This window comes from Schistocerca cancellata, chromosome 9, assembly GCF_023864275.1.
Source record: "Schistocerca cancellata isolate TAMUIC-IGC-003103 chromosome 9, iqSchCanc2.1, whole genome shotgun sequence".
NCBI lineage: Eukaryota > Metazoa > Arthropoda > Insecta > Orthoptera > Acrididae > Schistocerca > Schistocerca cancellata.
Genome location: NC_064634.1, coordinates 365,018,865 through 365,042,069, shown reverse-complemented (window position 1 = coordinate 365,042,069; position 23,205 = coordinate 365,018,865). Strand labels below are relative to the sequence as shown.

Here is a 23,205-nt window from a genome sequence, read left to right as displayed (position 1 = left end):
AAACAACTACAACTGCAACCAAAAGACTGCTTGTCGAAGTCACTACAGCAAGTGAGAGTGTAAGTAGAAAAGTTGTCCATGTGAGACAGCTGATGGAAATGTAGATAGAAAAAATATTAAGGTGAGCACTAGGTAAGGATTAAGACATTCCTGTTCTCTTTCTTTTAACTCAAATGTGTATATAAAATTTCTACTCCACACATCACACGTTAATTTTTTTGTTGCTCAGAGCCAGTATCAGTTATCTGGTAAGTTAACTGTTTTATTTATATTGAATGTCTGTCATCTTTTATTGTTTGACTTTAGTCTTCCTACAATGTCTCATGTTTTTACAGCCTAAGCTGCAAATTATATTTTAGAACCTCTGCCACATCAGCACCCAGTGCTGCCTCTTTGCCTTGGCGAACTGATACAGTAGCTCCCAAACATATGGTGGTTATGATTATTTTATCCATCCCTGCTTTTTTTATAGGCTTAATATGTTAACGCTGGGTACTGAAGAGAAATTTTAAGACTAGTTGGCTTCAAACATTTAATATTAAACAGATTACTCAGTGCAAGTCAGTACCTGACTCTCAGCCTCCCAACATGAAATCAGCCATATTTACATTGTTTGATACATTACAAGTAAAGCAGTCATACTTCCAGATAAAATGATGATTTTTTTTAATGTATTTGATTTTTTGTTTCATCAGAAAATATGAATTTATACAATATAGCTCGCACTTTGCTATGTCCTTTACTATAAATACATATAGTACTCTCTATTCATAAATAAAAAAAAAAAATCTTTCACCAATCATAGTGAATTTCACAGTGATGTGGCTGAGTACCACCTTATAATGTTCATTTTGTTTGTTAGCAAACAATAATGGGATTTAAAATATAAATCATGTACAGAAGATATTTATACACTTATATGTTACAGGTAGAAAAAAGGAAATCAGTTTAATAAACACATCCATAGCATTTGGGAACAAATGATGAAGTTACAATTATCAATCATTTTCTATATATACAAAGCATGAATGAAACTTATGGCTCATAGCTTTACATTGCTTATAACCACTTAATTAAAAACAAAATAGACTGATTTGAACAGATCACTATTTGTGTGTTCCTGACTTACACTATGGTCAAAAATATCCTTTACATATTTCATCCATAGGTCATAGTCCTGATAAATTCTATCATCCTCAGTGTAACACACTATTAACCACTTTTTCTCACATAAGCACCATCACTGTGAACAATGAGACTTTTTTAACAGCACTACTTTTCTCCTTCCCCACACACTCATACATTCATGAAGTTGCGCACATTTGTATGAACACGTCTTTCTCCAGAAAATAGCTCCAGAAAGTACTGGGCTGGATTTCAACCACACAATTAAAATGAACAGTTGTAAACTGCTGAACTTGTTAAGCATTTTCAGGTTTTAAAACTAAAAAAAAAAAAATTACTCTAACACAACACATATACACCACATCATTTGGAAGCTGGTCATTCGTAAAAGTCACAACCTTCAGTCATCCCATATTATTCTTGAGAAAACTGGTTTTAAGAAAATGTGTTTTCTGAACATCATTCACACAATATAGAATCCGCAATGCAAACAATTTAATAAGGAATTACTACACTTTCAGCCAAAAACGAATTTTGAATATTAAATAATTTTCTGTAACATTACAACAGTGGTAGCAATGAAAACAACTTGACCATTAATAAAATAGAAAACTCTCTGAAAATGAAATTAAAAAAAAATGTATATAGAAAGAAGCTTCTACACATGTGACTAGTATAGCTAATCATTTCCACAGAGTTTTTTATTTTCAATCATGCTCAATTATCTTTGGAATGTTCTGTCACATCCACAAAGTACGTTTCTTTCAAATAATACTGCCTGAGATCTTATTATTGACACACACAGATCACAAACAGTTTTAAGAAATATATTTTATGTACAGCTCAGATTTATAGGCTCTGCCTGCCACAAGGAGTATCTGTATTTTTCGTTCTGTTTTAAAATTTTGTTGATAGGAAAAGAATACAGCAAAGTAAATTTCAGAAACAGATACTGTTATACTGCAGCATAAAGCATGTTACACCGCATAATTTACAATACTAAAAACATCAACAACAGTGGCAGCAATAATATTTATATCTGCAATTAGATGCTCTGCACATGTGTGGCTAATGCCTAGAAAGGGAAGAAAAGAGTTTACAGAAACAGCATTCAAGAAGGAGGAAGTGCTGAAACTTCTGCTTACAAATGAATGGTTTAAAACCAACATTACAGAATAACCAGAGAGCAAGTACAGATTCCTACATTAAACTTACAAAGTACAAGACTGCTGGGTAAAGTCAGACAGACACATAAGTACATGCACTTTCTTCAGACATTCATTCTCAACACACTTCAAAGATTCAGAAGAAAAAAGTACTTCGTAAAAAGTTGTTTTTATATTTACAAACCAGTTGAGGCATTATAAAAAAATGAACACAAACAGTACTGGGGATACAATACACATTGCACCTGTTCTGTGGTTTTGCACTGCACCCCAGTGAGCAAATGAGAAAGTAAATCCAATGTGCAGGTCCAAAGATGTTCCACACACAAATGTCATTGAGTAGTGACATTAATTCAGAGTTCCTCTGCACTGTACATTGCCACACAAACATGGAATCTTAACATCTTCAATAGGAAACTTGTAATCATAAGTGATTTCTTCATTAACATTGATCTGCTGCTTTGAGTATATTACAATTTTCTTCTGGCCTTCGATAGTAATGATCTTCGCGTAACAGTTCGGCTGCAAAACAAGGAGAAAATTGATCATTACTAAAACTTTTGAAGCAAATGTAAATATTATTTCACATACACAGACTTTAGATAAATTTGTCATCATTAGTAGCCTATATTTTGAGACATTGTGTTAAGACCATTGTAGGATAGAGATGAAAGAAAAAAATTATACACACATTATTTAGATGGAGTGAAACCCATTTCTGAATATATTTCATCACAGCTTTACAGTGAGTGAGTTGTAATACTGTATCAGCTCAAATAACTAAAAGCGGACATGACAAACTCACCTCAATGCACCAAGTCTTATTTAAATTATTCTATCTTTACATTTTTATAAATTCGAAGGGAAAAATTACAAGCGTCATAACATCAGCTGTTTGTCATGGATTGGGTACTAGCACCTATGATAATATTTCCTAGCCCCCCACCCCCATTTGTCCAATCTTATACCAGCAGCCCGAAGACAGAAATTACATTTATACTTTGCCTTTTCATATTACTATTATTATTATTATTTTGTTTAAAAACATTGATTCCAATAATTTTGATAACATGTATGGAGAACAATTTAAACCATTTTTCCCCCCAAGCTATTCAATTAATTCTCTAATGTCAGTAGATTCTCTGCAAATGAATGCTTTATGCTTCCATGCTAAGTATTGTTTGGTGTTAAGAGAGAGAGAGAGAGAGAGAGAGAGAGAGAGAGAGAAGTGTGTTTTTGTGTGTTGGGGGGAGGGTGTAGATACCTATGTACAAAACAGAAAAAGATGGTTGCTAATATATTTTATTGCATTAAAATCAATTTTTAATGGTTAAACTATTGGCTAACAATATAGTTATAATACAGCTGACTCTTGATAATTTGAAATTTTTTCTCAGTCCCTTGAAAAATACTTGAGAAAAATCAATGGCTTTTGGTGCCCTAGGTAATTTGAAGTTGTAGTGGCACAGACATGTCACCAACACTTCATAATTTGAAATCAGGGCTGATTCCCACTGAAGTCTCCATAATTCTATTATACCCAGTATAAAGTCAGACCACCTGTCGTTTGTTTCTCCGACCTACACCCCATTCAGTATGTAGTCTGCTGTTGTACTGTGCCATGAGCACTAGAAGGAACCAGTGTCCTTCAATTAATGAGTGGCATTTTGGAAAAAGATATTGCAAAACAGTCTCCTATTTTATTATCTACATTGTGGGTGATTTTTAAATTAAAGATTGTGTCACTGGAAGTGTCTTTGGCACAGGAAGAAAAAAGTTTTGTCAGAGTGAATTTTCCTGTCTTGAGGAGGGCTTGTTCAGAGGATACATCAGTAACAGTGTAGTGGATACATCAGTGTAGAGGACATAACATTCCCATGGCTGGTTTCATGTTGCAGGAAAAAGCCAAGTCTTTTACCCAGTCTCTCATGACTGAAGGAGTTGCAGAATATGAGGGGCGGCTCTCAATTTTTAAAAAAACTCCTGCCATCACAGTAAAGAAATCTGAGTAGAGAGTGCAAATGTGGACAATTCACTCTGTGTTGAACGTACTGATGAAATAAAACTTTTGAATAGTTATAACTCATGCAACATCTTCAACACATATGAAACCTGGATTTTTTTAAATAAATGTCTTCCTGACCACACCCTAGCATTCCAAGATGAAAAGTGTCATGGAGGAAAACTTACAAAGACGGAATAGCTGTCCTTCTAGCCTGTAACATGGACTAATCTCAGAGGATGAAACCACTCATAGTAAGAAAATCTGTAAAAAAATTTCCCATAACTTATTCCTCAAAGAAAAGATCACGGATGACAAAAGAATTGTTTAATGAATGGCTCACATCGGTTAATAATGATGTGAAAAAGGAGAAATGCAAAATTTTACTGTATTTGGCCAAGTGCGCTGTACGTAACTCACTACCGTTAGATAAAGTAAAACTGATTTCTTTCCCCCACTTAATTCGACATCACGATTGCACCAGGGCATAATACAAAATTTTAAAACTCTGGGTAGCACTGACAAAGGTGAGAAGGCAAACATAACAGTTTTGACTGCCATAACCATGACTGTTAATGCCTGGAAGAGTGTTAGCCCTCCCACTCTTTATAACTGCTTCAGAAAGTAGGGTTTGTATTGTAAAGAGAAAATGCGGAACAGCCATCAGTCGAGAGGATTAATGAAATCATGCCCTGCCAGTCTGAGTTGGAACTTCTACATGGCTGCAGTGAGTCAACAATTGAGGATTTTGATCATATTGATGACAACATTGGTGTCCATGGTGGTGAACTGTTGGCCTGTCAGGATGAGGACGAGGAAGACAACGAATAACAACTGCCAACTCCAGTCACAATGAGTGAGGCAAGGTCATCTGTCAGCACCCTATTCTCCTACAACCTCAGAACAGATGATTTCTTCTCAGCTCTCATCACCACTGAAAATTTATTGGACAGTGCTATCTGGATGTCACTCTCTTAAATGAAAATCGCCTACTTTTTTTCAAAATACATGTAACCTTTTCTTTGGTATGTTTTTCATATATTGTATGTATGTACCTATGTATGTACTACAATTTACATTCGATTAAACTGTGATTTACTCGCATTTTTTTCCTCCATTCCTCTCAAATACTAAAACTCCTGTTATTTTGAACTCTCAGTAATTGGAACTTTTTCCTTGGCGTCTTCCTTTTCAAATTATCACTAGTTGTCTGTATCATCACTGAAATACGGAGGAATGGTAATTAATACGATGTTGGGAGTGATGATACTTTACCTAGTGAAGAGTGCTCAATACACACAAGAAATGAATCTTTCACTGCAACTTAATATTACCATAATGAGGTGGGACTCACTGAATATGCAAACTCGTCTAATTCTCTTCTGAAGAGTATACGACCACCCCATTATTAAATAAATTACAGTATTGTGCAGTCAGGTGAGAGTCAATGTGTCATGTGAAAGTCAATGTGTCAGAATTGAGCAGTACGAAGCAGACATTTGCTTTGCACTGCAGAAAAACAGGATGTAAGCTACTACTCAGTTCAAGCACCAAGTGCTCTCCTTAGTTCTATACAGGTACCTGGTATACAGTAATGACTTTCCTTTACCAGGAGCAGTTAACTCCAAAGCAAAATGGTTTGCAGATAAAACAATTATAATTGTCACAAATTCACATTAGGATGATTTTCTTAGTAACAATTCTGCTTGCACTCATTTTCAGCTCTGTTACAACATTGGCACAATTAGTGAATCGTAACACACCTAAACACCTGGGACTGAAGCTATCACTAAGATCCTTAATGTCAGTCTTCTGAAGAATTAATTCTAATTAATATTAATGGGTTTCCTAGACAAAGAACAGCTTCTGTCCACACCTCATGGATTTTAGAAAGCATTGCACTGGTGATACACACTTCACCTTCTTCACACACAATATCCTGTGACTCATGGACGCACACCAACAGGGAAATTACATTCTAAATTTCTAGATTTTCAGAAAGTGTTTGACACTGTAGATTGTTTGCAAAGATCCAACTATTAGAGTCTCAAATATGTGACTGACTGAAAGACTTTTTGATCAGTAGAACCCAATATGTTGTCCTGGATGTCAGTGTTCTTCAGAGGCAGAAGTAATATCAGGAGTAGGCCACCTTTAGGAAAGTGTGGAAACAATGCTCCTGTTCTCTACATACAGAAACTATCTTTTGGACAGGGAATGGATATTGAGGATATCTTGGGTGGTGTCACAAATGTCAGTTTGTTTTAAATGTTAATTAATGTGGATGGGCAGGACACGGTTACTGTAACATGTGAATTCAGTATTAAAGGAATGCCACTTATCTAAGCCACATTGATTATATAATTAAGCATAACACCATGAAATGTCCTGAAATGAATGAGCACATAAGGTAAGTTTTAGGGAAGGCAAATAGCCAACTACAATTTACTGATAGAGTTCTGGGGTTGATTCTACAGTCTCCAACATTTTGTAAAGCATAGAGCTCCTAAATACAAAGTAAGCAATTTGGGGCTCATACAGAGACATGCTATGCACTATACCTAGCCTTGCAGAGCATGTATGTAAATGCAGATATAGGTGCATATCTAAATAGCATCACTCGCATAATAATATAAGGTAAATCTGTTAAGGCATGAATTGTTACAGTCCATAACCAAGTCATAAGCAACATTTGCTTGTCTGCCAATGTGCAGTGAACTAGCGTCAATGATGTTGTAGACTGTGTTAGACTTTTTAACAAAGTTGGTAGTGCAAATCCTTGTCTAAAAGTCAACTGCTTTGTGTGGATGTAGGAGGAGCTGGCAGCCATTTGTGAACAACTGAAGATGTTACTGACCATGGCTAGATGTCTGCTGGCTGCTGCCCGCGAAGTAGGGGCATATCAGTGTGGCATCCAGCCAGCACATGTTCCAGTTTACATGACATGGGGAACCATGCTCGCAGAGTGAGTGGCAGATTGTACAGCCTTCATGTCGCTCGAGGCACATGGTGAACGAAGGGAATGGTCATATGATCTTGCTTGTTCGCCCTATGGATGAAAAAGTGGTCGCTCCTTCAGCAGAACACGAGCAGGCGCACAAGAGAAAGGGCTAGTTATTGGAAGCGTCAAAGCTAGTCATGTTATGGAGCCCATTAGGGAAATAACGTCCAGGGCCCATTGGGGAAATAGTGTCCAGAGCTCGACAGACATCCAATGTGCATCCAAGATATGGATGAGGAACATGCCTGCAGTTATCGAGTGTCATCTTCAAGTTGTGCCCCATGTCAACACTAAGCCCCACTTGTGGGGTGGAAGCAGAGCTTTCAATTTGCAGTATCATACCCAGAACTACTCACAATCCTTTGGTTTGGAGCCAAGTGCAAAGTCTCAATCAGAATTTCCGTCAATTCTGTGACACATTTGGCTACAGATTTCCAGATCTGCATTATGGGGGGGGGGGGGGGGGGTCATTATGTGGGGTCGATATACGCCGCTGGTGGTCATGGAAGGCACCATAACAGCTGTACGATATGTGTTTATACGTGTTTGCCATCCTCTGACTGACAGCACAACCATATCAGCAGCATATTGGCGTGGCATTCGTCTTCATGGACGACAATTCGCGTTCCCATCGTGCACATCTTGTGAATGACTTCCTTCAGGGTACTGACATCACGTGACTAGAGTGGCCAGCATGTTCTCCAGACATGGACCCTATCGAACATGCCTGGGATAGATTGAAAAGGGCTGTTTAAGGATGACGCGACCCACCATCCACTCTGAGGGCTCTACACCGAATCACCGTTGAGGAGTGGGACAATCTGAACCAACTTGACTGACGAACTTGTGGATAGTATGCCACAATGAATACAGGCATGCACCAATGCAAGAGGACGCGCTACTGGGTATCAGAGGTACCGGTGTGTACAGCAATCTGGACCACCACCTCTGAAGGTCTTACTGTATGGTGGTACAACACGCAATGTGTGGTTTTCATGAGCAATAAAAAGGGCGGAAATGATGTTTATGATGATCTCTATTACAATTTTCTGTACAGGTTCCAGAATTCTTGGAAACAAGGTGATACAAAACTTTTTTGATGTGTGTGGTTATGCCAAACCTTCCACAGATCTCCTCATGAATCACTGGCAATGCAGTTCACAGACCCACTTAGGAGGTTTCTGTTTTCCACAAACTGCATTATCACCACACGGAAGGTAGGAATGAGTTGTTAATAATATTAATGCAAGAAAGGCATATGGACAGATTCTACCTAAATCTATGCACACTCTTCTACACCACTAGTGGGAAACTGATTCCTAGTCATCCTGTATGGCAGTTGTAGCATTCTTCCAGGAAAGGTAACTTTCTTCACCACAGCGCTGCTAGCCAGTTTTTTAGTTTACAGACTGACTATATTTCCCATCATTTCCTGTCCATTTCTCTCATGTGAGTAGACAAAATAACTTTACTGAGCTCCTGTTCATATGTTGGAGTTATTTTCAGTTTATTAAGTGTACTTATTTGCAGTTGTTGAGCGAGCTCTACAGATGGAGCTTTCAACTGTCTGCCACATTCTCCCAAGTGTAACATGCTGTCAATATTTATTCAAAAATGTTGATTTCTTTGTCCCCTCCGTCACTGGTAAGAGTGCTTTACACAACAAGTAGCAAAATGCACCACCCCAACCTCAGCTCTCTCAACATCTGAAGATGCCCAGAGACTTGAATTGAAACTGAATGGAAGCAGATCACCTAGGTGTTATTGAACTTCAGATATTTCAACATAAACATCAAGTAACGCATTGCAGCAGATTATGACCTGTCTTATTCGACCAGACATATTGATATCCACCTTGCAAGTTACACTGTAGATACATGGTAAAGTGACTCTACGCACTGCAACCCTCTCTATAAGGGCCAGCAATTCCAGAATAGAATAGATTTATGCAGTCTACCAGTAATACAATTAAGCACGCATGCACGCAAACTCAACTCAGACACACGACTGCAGTCTCGGGCAACTGAAACCACGCACTGTTACACTCCATCCTGGATTTTCCATTGTTTGAGTAATACAATTAATGGTGAGAGGAGTCCAATAACTGTCTAGTCATTCATTAATTCACCAATAAGTGACTACCACACGGTCACATAGCGTTACAATATGTTTTCAACTACATACATCACAATGTGCCACATTTACAAATCCAATCCCTTTCCTATTAACACTATATAGATCACTGACTATGTCACACTTACAATTTAAACACTTCTCAGCCACTGTTAATAGAAACATATTTTACATTAAAGGCCACTTGTTAAGTGATTTATTTACGTTGAAAATAACTCTACTATACAGGTCATCCCAGGAGGAATGGTCAATATTCACAGATATTAAAGGAACAAAAATCTGAAGCAAAAACCTTTATAGGCATATATATGCCCTATTCCAAAAGGTTTTCGAGATACAACTCATTTGATGTACATGCTATTTTCTGTATTATCCAATATGCCTGCAGATTTACACATGTACAGCAATTAGTGAACATTAGAAATTGCGTTTTACAAAGTATCAATTACAACTACTTACTTTTAACATATTCACATCAAAGTATTATCATCCAAGTCACATTACAACTGTTGTGCAGCTCACTGTAAATGTTCAAATATCCCACAATCAACTTCAGTGCATTTTCGCACTCTTGGGAGAACGTGTGCTGCTTGTCTGAGTGCCTCTGCACGTTCCCTACTGAGGGCAGCAGCATCCATGCTATGACCAAGCATTTCATCTCAAGTATTCACCTGTACATCTCAACACTTAATCTAACCCTGAAAGTGAAAACCTAAATGTGGAAAGTCTGGTGGTCTTGGTGGCCTGCTAATTGTACTAACATGACAAATCCAGTGATTAAGGTAAGTTTGTTTAGTGAAACGTGAAACGGCTCCAAACGCTGGAATTACATTGTAGTCCTTATGCTAAAAAGAATGTTCTCAAGGTGGTCAACAAATAAATTTTTCAAAAAATGCAAGAATTTGCTCTTATAAAATGACTGGACCTATACACACATTGCTGATCATGCTGCACCAAACACTGGTTGAAAAACAAACTTGGAAATTGGTTTCCGCTGTAGCTCGTGGGTTTTCCTGTGTCAACATGGTTTCATCACCAAATAGTATTGATGGAAGTAAATTATGATTTTCATGTAACCAGTCACAAAATTGAAGTCCTGTGGCAATGTCATCAATGTGAATATTGTGGACATGCTGACATGAAATGAGTAAAAGTTTTCCACATGTAAAATTCACCATACATATGTTCTTGGGGCACTGACACATACAGACAGTACGCTAGTAGTGGGACTATACTGCACCATATCATTAACGTGTTGGTGTTCTTGCACATGTTGTTGAACTACACATTCAGATGAAAAATGGGGACTTGCCGTAATACCCATTTCATCCCCCATGCACTTATATCCCACTGGCCAGGAATTTTAGAATGTTGTTCCTGGTACTTCTGTCTACTACTGTGCAAAAATTTGTGACTACACGAATTCTCCACTCCCCCCACCCTCTCAAAACCTTCTTTGGTCTTCACTGACTGGGCTGTAAGTCTTTGTTAGACACATTCTCTTCAGGAGTTAGTGACCCAAATATTTTGTTTCTTTTGGCATCCCATGCTTGGCACACCACAGCCAGCATTTAGAAGCTTCTTTCTCTATTCGCATTAAGTATAGATCTACATCTACATCTATACTCTGCAAACCACTGTGAGGTGCATAGCAGAGGGTATGTCCCATTGTACCATTTATGAGGGTTTCTTCCTGTTCTATTCATGTATTAAGTGCAGAAGAATGATTGTTTGAATCCCTCTGAGGGTGCAGTAATTATTCTAATTTTATCCTTGTGGTCCCTATGTGAGTGATACATAGTGGGTTGTAGTGTATTCTTGGAGTGATCATTTCAAACCTAGTTCTTGAAAGTTTGTTGTGAGACTTTCTTGGGATAGTTTGTGTCCTCCTTCAAGAGTCTTCCAATTCAGTTGCTTCAGTATCTCTTTGACACTCTCCCACGGATCAGACAAAGCTGTAACCATTCGTGCTGCCCTTCTGTGTATAAGTTCAATATCCCTTGTTGTTCTACGTGGTACGGGTCCCACGCACTAGGACCAGTTGCACGAGTGATGTGTAAGTGATCTCCTTCATAAAGTGAGACACCATGGAAAGTCCCCTCTCCACTATTGTGGCCAACTATTTTATGGAAAACTTTGAAGGAAAAGAACTGTGGTCAGCAACTCTCCAGTCATACTATTTCTGGCTGTATGTCAATGATACATTTGTGGTGCGGCCTCATAGATTACACACACTACCTCACTCCATTTGAATAGTCAGTTCACCATGGAAATAGCAAAAGATGGCAGCTTACCAGTTCTGGGTGTCACAGTTTGAGGAAAATACAATGGAACCCTTTGACATAATGTTTACTGTGAACCAACTCACACATAGAGTTACATTTTCAGGCCAAATGCTGTCATCAGGCTGCACAGGGCAATGGTCTTATGCTCCCTAGTACACAGAGCCTGTATGTCTCAGATACTGAAAGACTGTCAGGTGGTCTGAAACATCTAAGAAAAGTGTTCTAACAGAATGATAATTCTGATAAACAGATACAGAATGCATTCCACTCCAAGCACCTTCAAAGTAGGGATGGAAATGAACATGCAGAGGCAGCCATTGCAGTGGCCAATTTGTCATATTTTGGTGGCATGCCTTCAATAACTGAAAAGATCCTCAAGAAATACAAAATTAAGTGTGTTTTTCATTCATTGGCAAAAATTGAAGAAACTATTATGCCTGGTAAAAGAAAATCTCAGCCTTGGAAAATGTGTCATACATAATACCCCTTGCCAGTGAGGGAAGTCTTATATTGGGCAGATATGTCACGCAGCACAAGAACATTGTGCTGAACACTATCGATGTTCGTATCTGGGTCGGTCTGACAAATCTGCAGTGGTGAAGCATTGCCTGAACATGGGGCATGGAACGTTTTATGAGTAAACTGAACATGTGGCATGACATGTTTCATGAGTAAACTGAAGTTTCATTGTTCTGAGAGTTTATTTTTAAGGTAGCCATGAGGGCATACACATCCATATGGCAGACAATCACGTCCAGCGGGATGTACAATTTCAAGCAATACTGCCTGGAATCCAGCATTGGCTGCCATAAAATTAAAATGGGAGAAAAAGAATTTCTGATTTACGACATTATGCAGTGCACTGCATAGAGTTAATTCAGATTTAAACCACAGCAGTGTACAGCATCACAATCATTGCACACTGTGCTGAAGGCCTCTCTTCAGCTCCCAGCAGGAGGGACTATAAACTCTATTTTCGTCAACCAACTGTGGGCACGTATCTGTGCATGCACAGTTCCTGCTCCTGGCCCTATAAATTCTGACACTTCCATGCAAGTATCGCATGTTGTATCCTGCAGCAGTGAAGATAGCAACAACTGCCATAAAAAAATGTCTAACAGTTGTTTCAATGAAATATGTTATCTTGTGGCTAACCTGGAAAGTGTATTTGCAGCAGATCACAGAAAAATAACTGTGCAAGAAAAAAAAAAAAGCCTTATTATCAAGTGGATCAGTCTGACTGTTTTTCCATCATTCTCCTATGTTATTCCCAGCAAATACATGGAGAGTTCCTACTGACAGGTAATGACCAATACTTTATCCATTCACCATTCATTCTGAGCCTTGTTAGTGGAGTAAATACTTGAGCAAGATATTTAATGGAATCTGTAATTTACATTTTTGCACTCTTAATTTCAATGTTTTGATAATTCTGATCTTTTGTTTTACAGTATTTGTGGGTACATAACAATTGGAAGTCCAATGGAATAAAAAATAAATTAATCAGTCTTCAATTACTGATACTTCTGGACACTGTGAAGTATTCTTATTGTCATGACATAGTACTTTATTTTTGTTAACTAGTCTTCAAGCAAGTTAATGCTCACCTTCTGTTGAAGCATAATGAATATATATCACACTTGAGAGTTCAGTACTGAACACTGGAGATTGTTTCACTACGACACAAGACAGCAAAACCTGTAACATATTGCTTTGTGTGCACTTATTTGGCAAGTTACTATTTCCAATACCTTTTAGTCACAGAGATAAGCACTGTGAAGCTGTGTGTGAGATTGTAACACAAATACTACCATTTCTGCTACAGTATGTAAATAAATTCAACTTTCAACAAAACTCACCCCATAACTGTCACACAAAGTAATAAATTAAAGGTTTTGCTATCATTTGCCAGCCTCCAGTTCCCACCATTTTGCTGAAAGTATTATTATCTCAACTTTTGTATACCTGTAAATAGCCTTCACAGGTTTGCTGCCGGATCACATTGTGCAAATTCTACAATATTTCCTCAGAGCAACTGTCCGACATCTTCAGGTGGTTCAACCTTGCTGGTAGCCAAGTACAACTGACGGTATCCGCACATCGATGCCCCATTTCTAGAACACGCACGAAGAACTGCAGATAGATGGTGCCATACTCAAATCGAAAATCACAGAGTGGCTCTCCTGCACATGCACTGTATGCTGCATTTATTAACAGTGCAGCCAGACGTTACTCACCAAAGACCGTACTAGACCAATGTTATGACAGGTCTGTTATTGAAAAATCTTGATTTTTGCATTTAATAGCAGCCAATGCAGGGTTCAATGTTGTGCTCAGTTGAAATCCTGCAACCCTGTTGATGAGATTATCTGCTGTACGGATATGTACTGCTTCCTTAATGACGCAAACCCAGAAAGATGATGCCGGGGACAAAACTCCATTTTTCATCAATCATTCAATGATGTTCTATATTCAGACAGTGTTTTGCAACTGCCGACTCTTCCGGGTGAGGAAGGCGTATATGTCGCTGATGTTCATCGCAGTATTCTTGTACTGTGCGACATGTATGACCTATATATGCTGTTCTACACTGACAAGGAATCTTGTACACACCACATTTCCTCAGGCCAAGACCATCATTAACTGAACGCAACAGGTTTCTTAGTTTTGCAGATGGTTGGAACACACACGTAATGCCACATCTTCCGAGGGCTCTTCCTAATCTTGACGACACGGCACCAAAATACGGCAAAAAGGCCAAAGTGCTGGGTGTCTTTGTATCTTCATTCTGCTCAATAGATTGAACTCGCCTGGGCCTGAATGCATTAGTATCTGTCTCTCAGAATAACCATTTTGTCGGAACACTGTCTTCAAATGTTGTATTTCATGATACCACATGTGCTCCATGAACCAACGTACGTAATTCACTACTGCATTGTGCAGGATGATGGCAGCTTGTGGCCTGCAGATATAGATCTGTATGCATTGGCTTGAAGTAGATGCCGTGTGCCAAGGTTCCATCTGCTTTCCTTCACACCAAAACATCAAGAAAAGGTACAGTACCATCTTTTTCCACTTCTACAGTGAAGTTTATATTCAGATGAAGCAAATTCAGATGCTGAAGAAGCGTAGGTAGAGTATGTAGTCCATGTGGCCACACCACAAATGTATCATCCACATACCGCAGGAAACGAGGGTTAGAGGGTGGCTGACTGTAATGCTTTTTCTTCAAAGCCCTCCATAAAATAATTGGCCACCACAGGAGACAGAGGGCTTCCCATGGCAACACCGTCCAATTGTTCAAAATACTGGTCATGAAATAACAAGTACATTGAAGTAAGCACGTGTTTAAACAATGCTATTATGTCCTCCTTAAACTTGTTGCTAATGAGCTCCAAAGAGTCCTGCAAGGGCACCTTTGTAAATAAAGACACAACATCGAAACTTAATAAGAGATCTGACAGTTGCAATCTAATTGTTTTCAGGTGACCTAAGGTTGCGAATATGATGATCGCACTTGCCTACGAGAGGTCCCAGTAGTGATGTCAGATATTTGGCAACAAAATAAGTAGGTCCTCCTATGTTACTTACATGGGACGCAGAGGAACCCCATTCTTTTGGATCTTGGATAAGCTGTAGAGTCTAGGAGAAACTTGCAGCCTGTTGACACTAAACCTTAGCAACTTGCACTGGAATCGAGCTCTTCTTGATGTGTTCAAAAGTCTTTCTCTGGATCCTACCTGTCAGATCACTTTTTAATTTACTGTATATCTTGCTGTTATATTCTGTGCGTGAGAGAAGCACAGTAGCATTTCCTTTGTCAGCAGGTAAGATGACGATGTCTTTGTCTTCTCTCAATCCTCATAGAACATTTCTTGCAGTTGAGTGATGTTAAAGTTGGACTACTTAGGTGAAGCTTGAGTCAAGATGCGGCATGTGTCATGCCTAATCTCTTCGGCAGCATCCTTAGGAAGTTTTGAAACAGCCTGCTCTATTCCACTAATCACACCTCGGACGGGAATAGTCCCTGGTGTAGGTCCAAAATTCAGACCCTTCTCTAGCACCAAAACTGAAGCATCATCCAAAATCTTCTCCTTGAGATTAAACACGGTGCATCTCCTTGCAATGTATTCTTGCGTTCAGGCTTCGAATCGATCATATTCAGTCACTTGACAAACCTCAGCTAGTCGTATAGTCCAGTCAGCCAGTGCCGAAGTGGCGCTGTCTACCCAGTTCCAAGATACCGCTGAAAGGTTCACTGAAATCTTCAGATGGAGTAATGGAGTAATAGTAATTGTCTGGACACCAAGCACAATTCCTGAAGTATAAAACACACTCTTTCTCTCACAAGCGCCACACTCGTCTGTCGTTAATTCCAATGGCAACAATGTTTAAGTTCAGCAAACATAGGGATGATGTGCTTGTTGCAGCATCTCAGTAAAAATGCAAGGCTGCTTAACAATCTACCTCTCTTTTGACATAACTTGTCAAACTCACATACGTTCTTCGCTATCTCCTCCCCGTAAAGGTACCAGATGTGACTCTTCAAGCTTTCCTTGCAGATATGTTGTAAATAGTCTTCACGGAATTGCCGTCGGATCACGTGGTGCAAATTCCACAATATTTCCTCAGAGCAACTGTCCGAAATCTTCAGGTGGTTCAACCTTGTGGTGGCTAGATTTTTCGATAATAGACCCATTATAATATTGGTCTAGTACTGTCTTTGGTGAGCAATGTCTGGCCGCACTGTTAGTAAATGCAGCGTGCAGAGCATGCACAGGAGAGCCACTCTGCGATTTTCTGTTTGAGTATGGCACCAACTATCTGCAAATCACTGGGTATGCACGATTTCCGCACCTGCAAATTCTTCATGCACATGTTCTAGAAATGGGGCATCGACGTGCGGATTACTGTCAGTTGTACCACGCCACCAGCAAGGCTGAAACACCTGAAGAGTCACTTCTGTATACATCATCTGGAGACGTGATGACTCAATAAGTACAAAATGAAAATAAAACAATGGAAAATCCACAATGGAATAATGACAATATGAAAAGGACAGACTGCTACTTATACAGAGGGCGCAACAAGTTGCAGGCAGACACAATTAAAAAGACTGCTATAACTTTGAGCTTTTGGTCAAAAGACCTGCTTCTGCAGTAGAAAACACACACATTCACACAAGCACAATTTTCACACCAGTCCAGTCCAGTCACCTACCACATCCCACATTCCCATCGAGCCACAAAGGCGTACTGTCTGCGATTCAGTACCACCCATGACTGAAGCAACTGAATCACATTCTCTGCCATGGTTTCAACTACCTCTTGCCATGCCCTAAAATAAGGACTGTCCTACCCACTACTGTTCCCATCCCTCCCATAGTGATATTTTGCCGCCCACCCAACCTACACAATATCCTCATCCAAGCCTACTCCACTTCTGCTCCCAACCCCTTCCCTCATGACTCACATTCGTGCAATAGACCTAGACGCAAGATCTGTCGGATACACTCTCTCACCACCACCTATTCCAGTCGTGTCACTGGCATCACCTATCAAATCAAAGGCTGGGCTACCTCTACGAATTGATCTGCAACCACTGTGCTACTTTCTACACGGGCATGACAAGCAACAAGCTTTCTGTCTGCTACCAACAAACTGGGACAGCTGGACCAACTAGTTGCTGAGAATGCTGCCCAACATTAAGCGCTTCACTGGAGTGACTGCTTAACAGGCTGTGCCATCAGGATTCTTCCTACCAAGGTCAGCTTTTCTGAATTGTGCAGGTGGAAACTCTACCGGCAATATACCCTACATTCTCGTAACACACCTGGCTTTAAACCATCGCTAGTTTCTGTCCTCCACTCACTTATCCACTGCAACTGGCAGCCCTACACTGCCCCCACCACATCCCTGCAAGCTCCCACAAGCAGCACTACACCTTCCTCCACCTCTACCCTGCCATCTCTCCCCCTCCACACTGCAGCCTCCACCTTATCACACCACCCACAAGTTTCTTCTCCCATCAGCTGCCATCTGGCTTCAGCAGCCACAGAGAGAGAGAGAGAGAGAGAGAGAGTGTGTTTAGCTTGGAAGAAGGCCTTCTGGCTGAAAGCTCAAATGTACACCAGTCTTTTTGTTGTGCCTGTCCGCAACTCATCATCTCCTCTGTATGCTGAATGGCAATCTATCCTTTTCTGAAAATATATGTAATTGCATAGCAAAAAAATCTACTCACTGATGGCAGCAGAAAACACAGATAACGATATTTAAATATGCAAGCTTTCTGAGCCAGAAGGAAGAGGGGTGAAGGAAAAGGATTGGTGAGGTTTATGAATTGGGGAGAGTTTGGAAAAGTCACCCAGAAACCTAGCCCAGGGGAGACTTACCAGTCAGGATCAGAAAGAAAGACTAATTGTTGGGGGCTGCATCGGACGAGATTGAAAAGCTGAGAGCTTGAAGCAGTTAATATGCAATGCAGAGATTCCCGACGAAACATCATGCATGAGTTAATAGGACTGTAAAGCTAAGTACATTCTATGTGGTTGAGGTGGAAGGCAGGGAAAAATAGACAGGTCAGAAAATCAAAGATATAGAAAAGTAAAAGGGAGTGAGGAAAGGAATGGTTACTGTGAAGAAATGTTGAGACCGAAGAAATTAACGTAAATTAAGGTCAAGTGGGTGGCGAGAACTGAGAACACGTTGTAATGCCAGGCCCCACAGTCGCTCCTTTCAGAAACATGTTTTTGCATTATCAAAACTAAGGTCCCACTTCCTGTTTCCTAAAATCTCTAGTCCATAGGAGTTACTCTCAGAGGCCTAATATTTAAAGTCCCTTTTTCGAGACGCACAACCCCTTTACAGTTTCAAATACAGAAATCTCTTGCACTTCCTCAGCTAATCTGTCACCTATATGCCTCACTGGCCAATTTCCATTCCACCAGACTTCTCTCCTCCTACAAAATCCCACACTTATCTGCATCTCATTTTTCCATGGATGGTATCATCCACCAAGCCAACTTCAAACTGCAACAACAAGCCAGACTTCACCTCAAAAAGCCATCAAACCTTCTCATAAACTACCTCAACAGTGGTGTTTCCCTTCCCGTCCCTCTCCAGTTCCCTAAACAGTCACACCTTCAGCCACCACTCCTCTCCTATAAACTGAGCTTGGCCAACTTTCATAACATCTGCCAGCCTTCACCACTGCCTCTTAGAGCAATAACTCAGGATCACAAGAATCAGTCACAAGAGTACAGTATTCTCAACCTCTCATCTAAGGCACTCTCCCCTACTGAATTATCTGTATTATCCGAAGGTCTCACTTTCAGCCCTAAACTTGCATTTAATTATACTGTTTTGGTCAACTGCAAACATCACTTTGCAAACCAATCCCAAAACCTTTCCAACAGAAAACCTGTCACTGAACCCTGGCTTGAACAATTTCGACCACAATCCCAACCTGATCCACAATCACCACCTCAAAACAACCCATTAAAAACCTTCCAAGAATTCCTCACTTCCAGTACTGCTCTGCATCTCTTCCTCAAGACCCTACAAGACGACCCTAACCTGTCCTCTGCAGAACTCCAGGCTCTTCATTCCCTAAACACTGAAGACTTCATAAATATCCCCCCAGCAGATAAAGGACCTAGAACTGTGGTACTTGACTGATACGTAAACAGAGGTCTACACCAGTCTTCTGACACCTCTACATACAACATTTGCTATTAGGATCCCATCCATGTGACACAAACTGACCCACCTTTTACATTCTTATTAACAAGGGGAGGCCACAACGCTGGGATCAAAGATTTACTTCACGCTTCTATTACATGACTGATGTATCAGTGTGTAGGTGCCACTAAGTTAGAGTTCATGATGGTAAAGTGGTCAGCATTCAGGCCTTGCAAGATCAACATGAATGAGGCAACAGTTTGGCTCCTGCTTGAACATAATTTTTAATCTATACTATCAGAATAGAAAGCTATCAAAATGTCAACAAAATGAGTTTTCTCTCATAAACTCTGAACATTCCCTGTAAATGCAGGGAAACTACATTCATTCGGTATAGTAGATGGCGTTTTAATTTATGTTTTCCATGTCTGTATGTAAACTACCATCCTGCGATGTGTGATGTCGAGAGCACATCCGATGAGTAACTGCGCATTACTCTTGTGGTCTGGCACATTGTGACTTACAATAATACTGAATAACGCCATTCGCATAATTATTTATCAAGGTTTGACTTAGGCTTTCCAAGCCTGTCCCTCACCCTTGAAAATTCAATTAAAAATAGTAAATAGTCAAATAACATATGAAATTCACAAGATCTTCATGAAAATGCATGACGGTTTTTTTCCATTATATTCCCTCTCAAACATCATATAAATTAAATAGTGTGGCAAGTGATGAAAAAAATATAGATAAAAAAAAAGTGTCAGCAGGATTTGAACTGCCGCCTCCCCCATGACCTCCTGCTTTAGTTAATCGACACTTGCAAAAACTATAGCACAAACACTTCTCACTTATATTAAGGACACCAACCATTACCTAGATTGCCTGAAATCTCCCATCATGCACCTTGCTTGTCACCATTAATAACCATCGCCCTCTGTACCAACAACCCCCTTGTACAGTATCAAGTCTGCTGATGAACATTTCCTCAGTCAGCACCCATCAGAGTCCAAACCTATGGCATCCTTACTGCTCACTTTAATCAACTTTATACTTACCAACAACTGTTTAACTTTGAGTGACAGACACACAAACATATCAGGGCCACAGGAACCAGGATGGTTCCTTTGTATGCCAACTTTTTCATGGGCTGCTTGGAGGGGCTTTACCTGGGGTCCGTTTAGTTTGGTTTAGATACACTGATGACAATCTTTGCCATTTTTGTTGTTGTGGTCTTCAGTTCAGAGACTGGTTTGATGCAGCTCTCCATGCTACTCTATCATGTGCAAGCTTCTTCATTTCCATGCAAGCTTCTTCATTTCCAAGTAACTACTGCACCCTACATTCTTCTGAATCTGCTTAGTGTATTCATCTCTTGGTTTCCCTCTACAATTTTTATCCTCCACACTGCCCTCCAATACTAAGGTGGTGATCCCTTGATGCCTCAGAACATGTCCTATCAACTGATACCTTCTTCTAGTCAAGTTTTACCACAAATTCCTCTCCTCCCCAATTATATTCAGTACCTCCTCATTACTTATGTGCTACACATCTAATCTTCAGCATTCTTCTGTAGCACCACATTTCGAAAGCTTCTATTCTCTTCTTGTCTAAACTATTTATCATTCATGTTTCACATCCATACATGGCTACACTTCATACAAATACTTTGAGAAAAGACTTCCAGACACTTAAATCTACGCTCGATGTTAACAAATTTCACTTCTTCAGAAACGCTTTTCTTGCCATTACCAGTCTACATTTTATATCCTCCCTACTTTGACCATCATCAGTTATTTTGAAACTTCCTGGCAGATTAAAACTGTGTGCCGGACCGAGACTCGAACTCTGGACCTTTGCCTTTCATGGGCAAGTGCTCTACCAACTGAGCTACCCAAGCACGACTCACGCCCTGTCCTCACAGCTTTACTTCTGCCAGCTGTGAGGACGGGGCGTGAGTCGTGCTTGGGTAGCTCAGTTGGTAGAGCACTTGCCCGCGAAAGGCAAAGGTCCCGAGTTCAAGTCTCGGTCTGGCACACAGTTTTAATCTGCCAGGAAGTTTCATATTAGCGCACACTCTGCTGCAGAGTGAAAATCTCATTCTGATCAGTTATTTTGCTCACCAAATAGCAAAGCTCATCTACTATTTTAAGTGTCTCACTTCCTAATCTAATTCCCTCAGCGTCACCTGATTTAGTTAGGGACTACATTCCATTATCCTCATTTTGCTTTTGTTTGATATTCATATTATAGCCTCCTTTCAAGACACTGTACATTCCGTTCAACTGCTCTTTCAGGTCCTTTACAATGTCATCGGCAAACCTCGAAGGTTTTATTTCTTCTCCATGGATTTTAATTCCTACTCCACATTCTTCTTTTGTTTCCTTTACTGGTTGCTCAGTGTATAGATCAAATAAATCGGGGATAGGCTACAACCCTATCTCATTTCCTTCTCAACCACTGCTTCCCTTTCATGCCCCTCAACTCTCATAACTGCCATCTGGTTTTTGTACAAATTGTAAATAGCCTTTGGCTCCCTGTATTTTATCCTTGCCACCTTCAGAATTTGAAAGAGAGTATTCCAGTCAACATTGTCAAAAGCTTTCTCTAAGTCTACAAATGCTAGAAACCTGGGTTTGCCTTTTCTTAATCTATCTTCTAAGCTAAGTCGTAGGGTCAGTATTGCTTCACGTGTTCCTATTTTCTATGGAATCCAAACTGATCTTCCCCTAGGTCAGCTTCTACCTGTTTTTCCATTCATCTGTAAAGAATTCGTGTCAGTATTTTGCAGCCGTGACTTACTAAACATCTGCTTTACCATATGTCCACATTAAACCTAACAACAAACAGTTCTTACAGTCTGACAGTTACAATCCTTCCCATGTCAAACACTCTCTCTCATAAGCCTTGGCATCCAAGGCAGATATTTATTTAGTTGCAGACTCTTTACAGCTGTACACCACCATTCTCACATCAGCCTTCACTGGGCACAATTGCGCCAACCAGCCTAGTTCAGAAGCATATTTCTCAGGCCATCATATCCAATTTTGGTACCACTGATCCCTCCACAAACAACTTGTCACTCAGTATTACACTTGTCTTGAATGTATTGATCAGCTACTTTGATCAGGCTATGACTTCCTAAAATGATGCCCTGAGATGGGGTTCTTCCATCTGAAATTTTGGCTACCACCACTAGAATAGCTTTTCATTGCCCCCTTCCTATCTCCACAGTATCCTTCTTAGACCCTGTGCTTCTTCTGCACCCATTTCCCTACCCTATGGCTCCTACCCCTGTGACCGTCCCCATTGTAAGACCTGCCCTATGCACCCTCCTACCACCATCTGTACCAGCCTCGTAACTGGCAACACACACTATCAAAGGGAAATGACACATCATATACCAGTTGTTACATAAACACTGTTTGGCCTTTTACAGGGGCATGACTACCACCAAGTTACCATTTACGATGAATGGATATGGCCCTGGCAATGCCTTATCCTGTTGCAGAACATGCTCTGGTAAGTCTCCCTTGATCTGGGGTTCTAGGTGACTTTTCCAAACTCTCCCCACTTCCTAAACCTCATCAGCTCTTTTCCTTCACCCTATACTTTCCCTTTCAATCCTTCTGCCAGGAGAAGAAGCCATTGGTGCCAAAAGCTTGCAGATTTAAATATCTTTATATGTGTGTTCTCCAGCCATTGGCACATGAGTATATTTTTTTATCTATCTGATTACATTCTATTTTCAAAAACTGGTTATTTTCATTAATCTATCCTTTTCATAATATTAATAAAAATAAAGTAATATTTC

At 40.0% G+C, this 23,205-nt stretch overlaps 1 protein-coding gene across 1 annotated transcript in view; it reads right to left on the bottom strand.

Annotated features, from left to right (window-relative positions):
• Positions 1 to 518: 518 nt before the first annotated feature.
• LOC126100296 (histone-lysine N-methyltransferase SETD1B) overlaps positions 519 to 23,205 on the bottom strand; it is a 191,271-nt gene continuing 168,584 nt past the window's right edge. Inside the window, exon 15 of the mRNA XM_049910902.1 lies at positions 519 to 2,813. Coding sequence (XP_049766859.1) covers positions 2,640 to 2,813 — 174 coding nt within the window. The 3' untranslated portion in view covers positions 519 to 2,639. The remainder of the gene's footprint in view (positions 2,814 to 23,205) is intronic.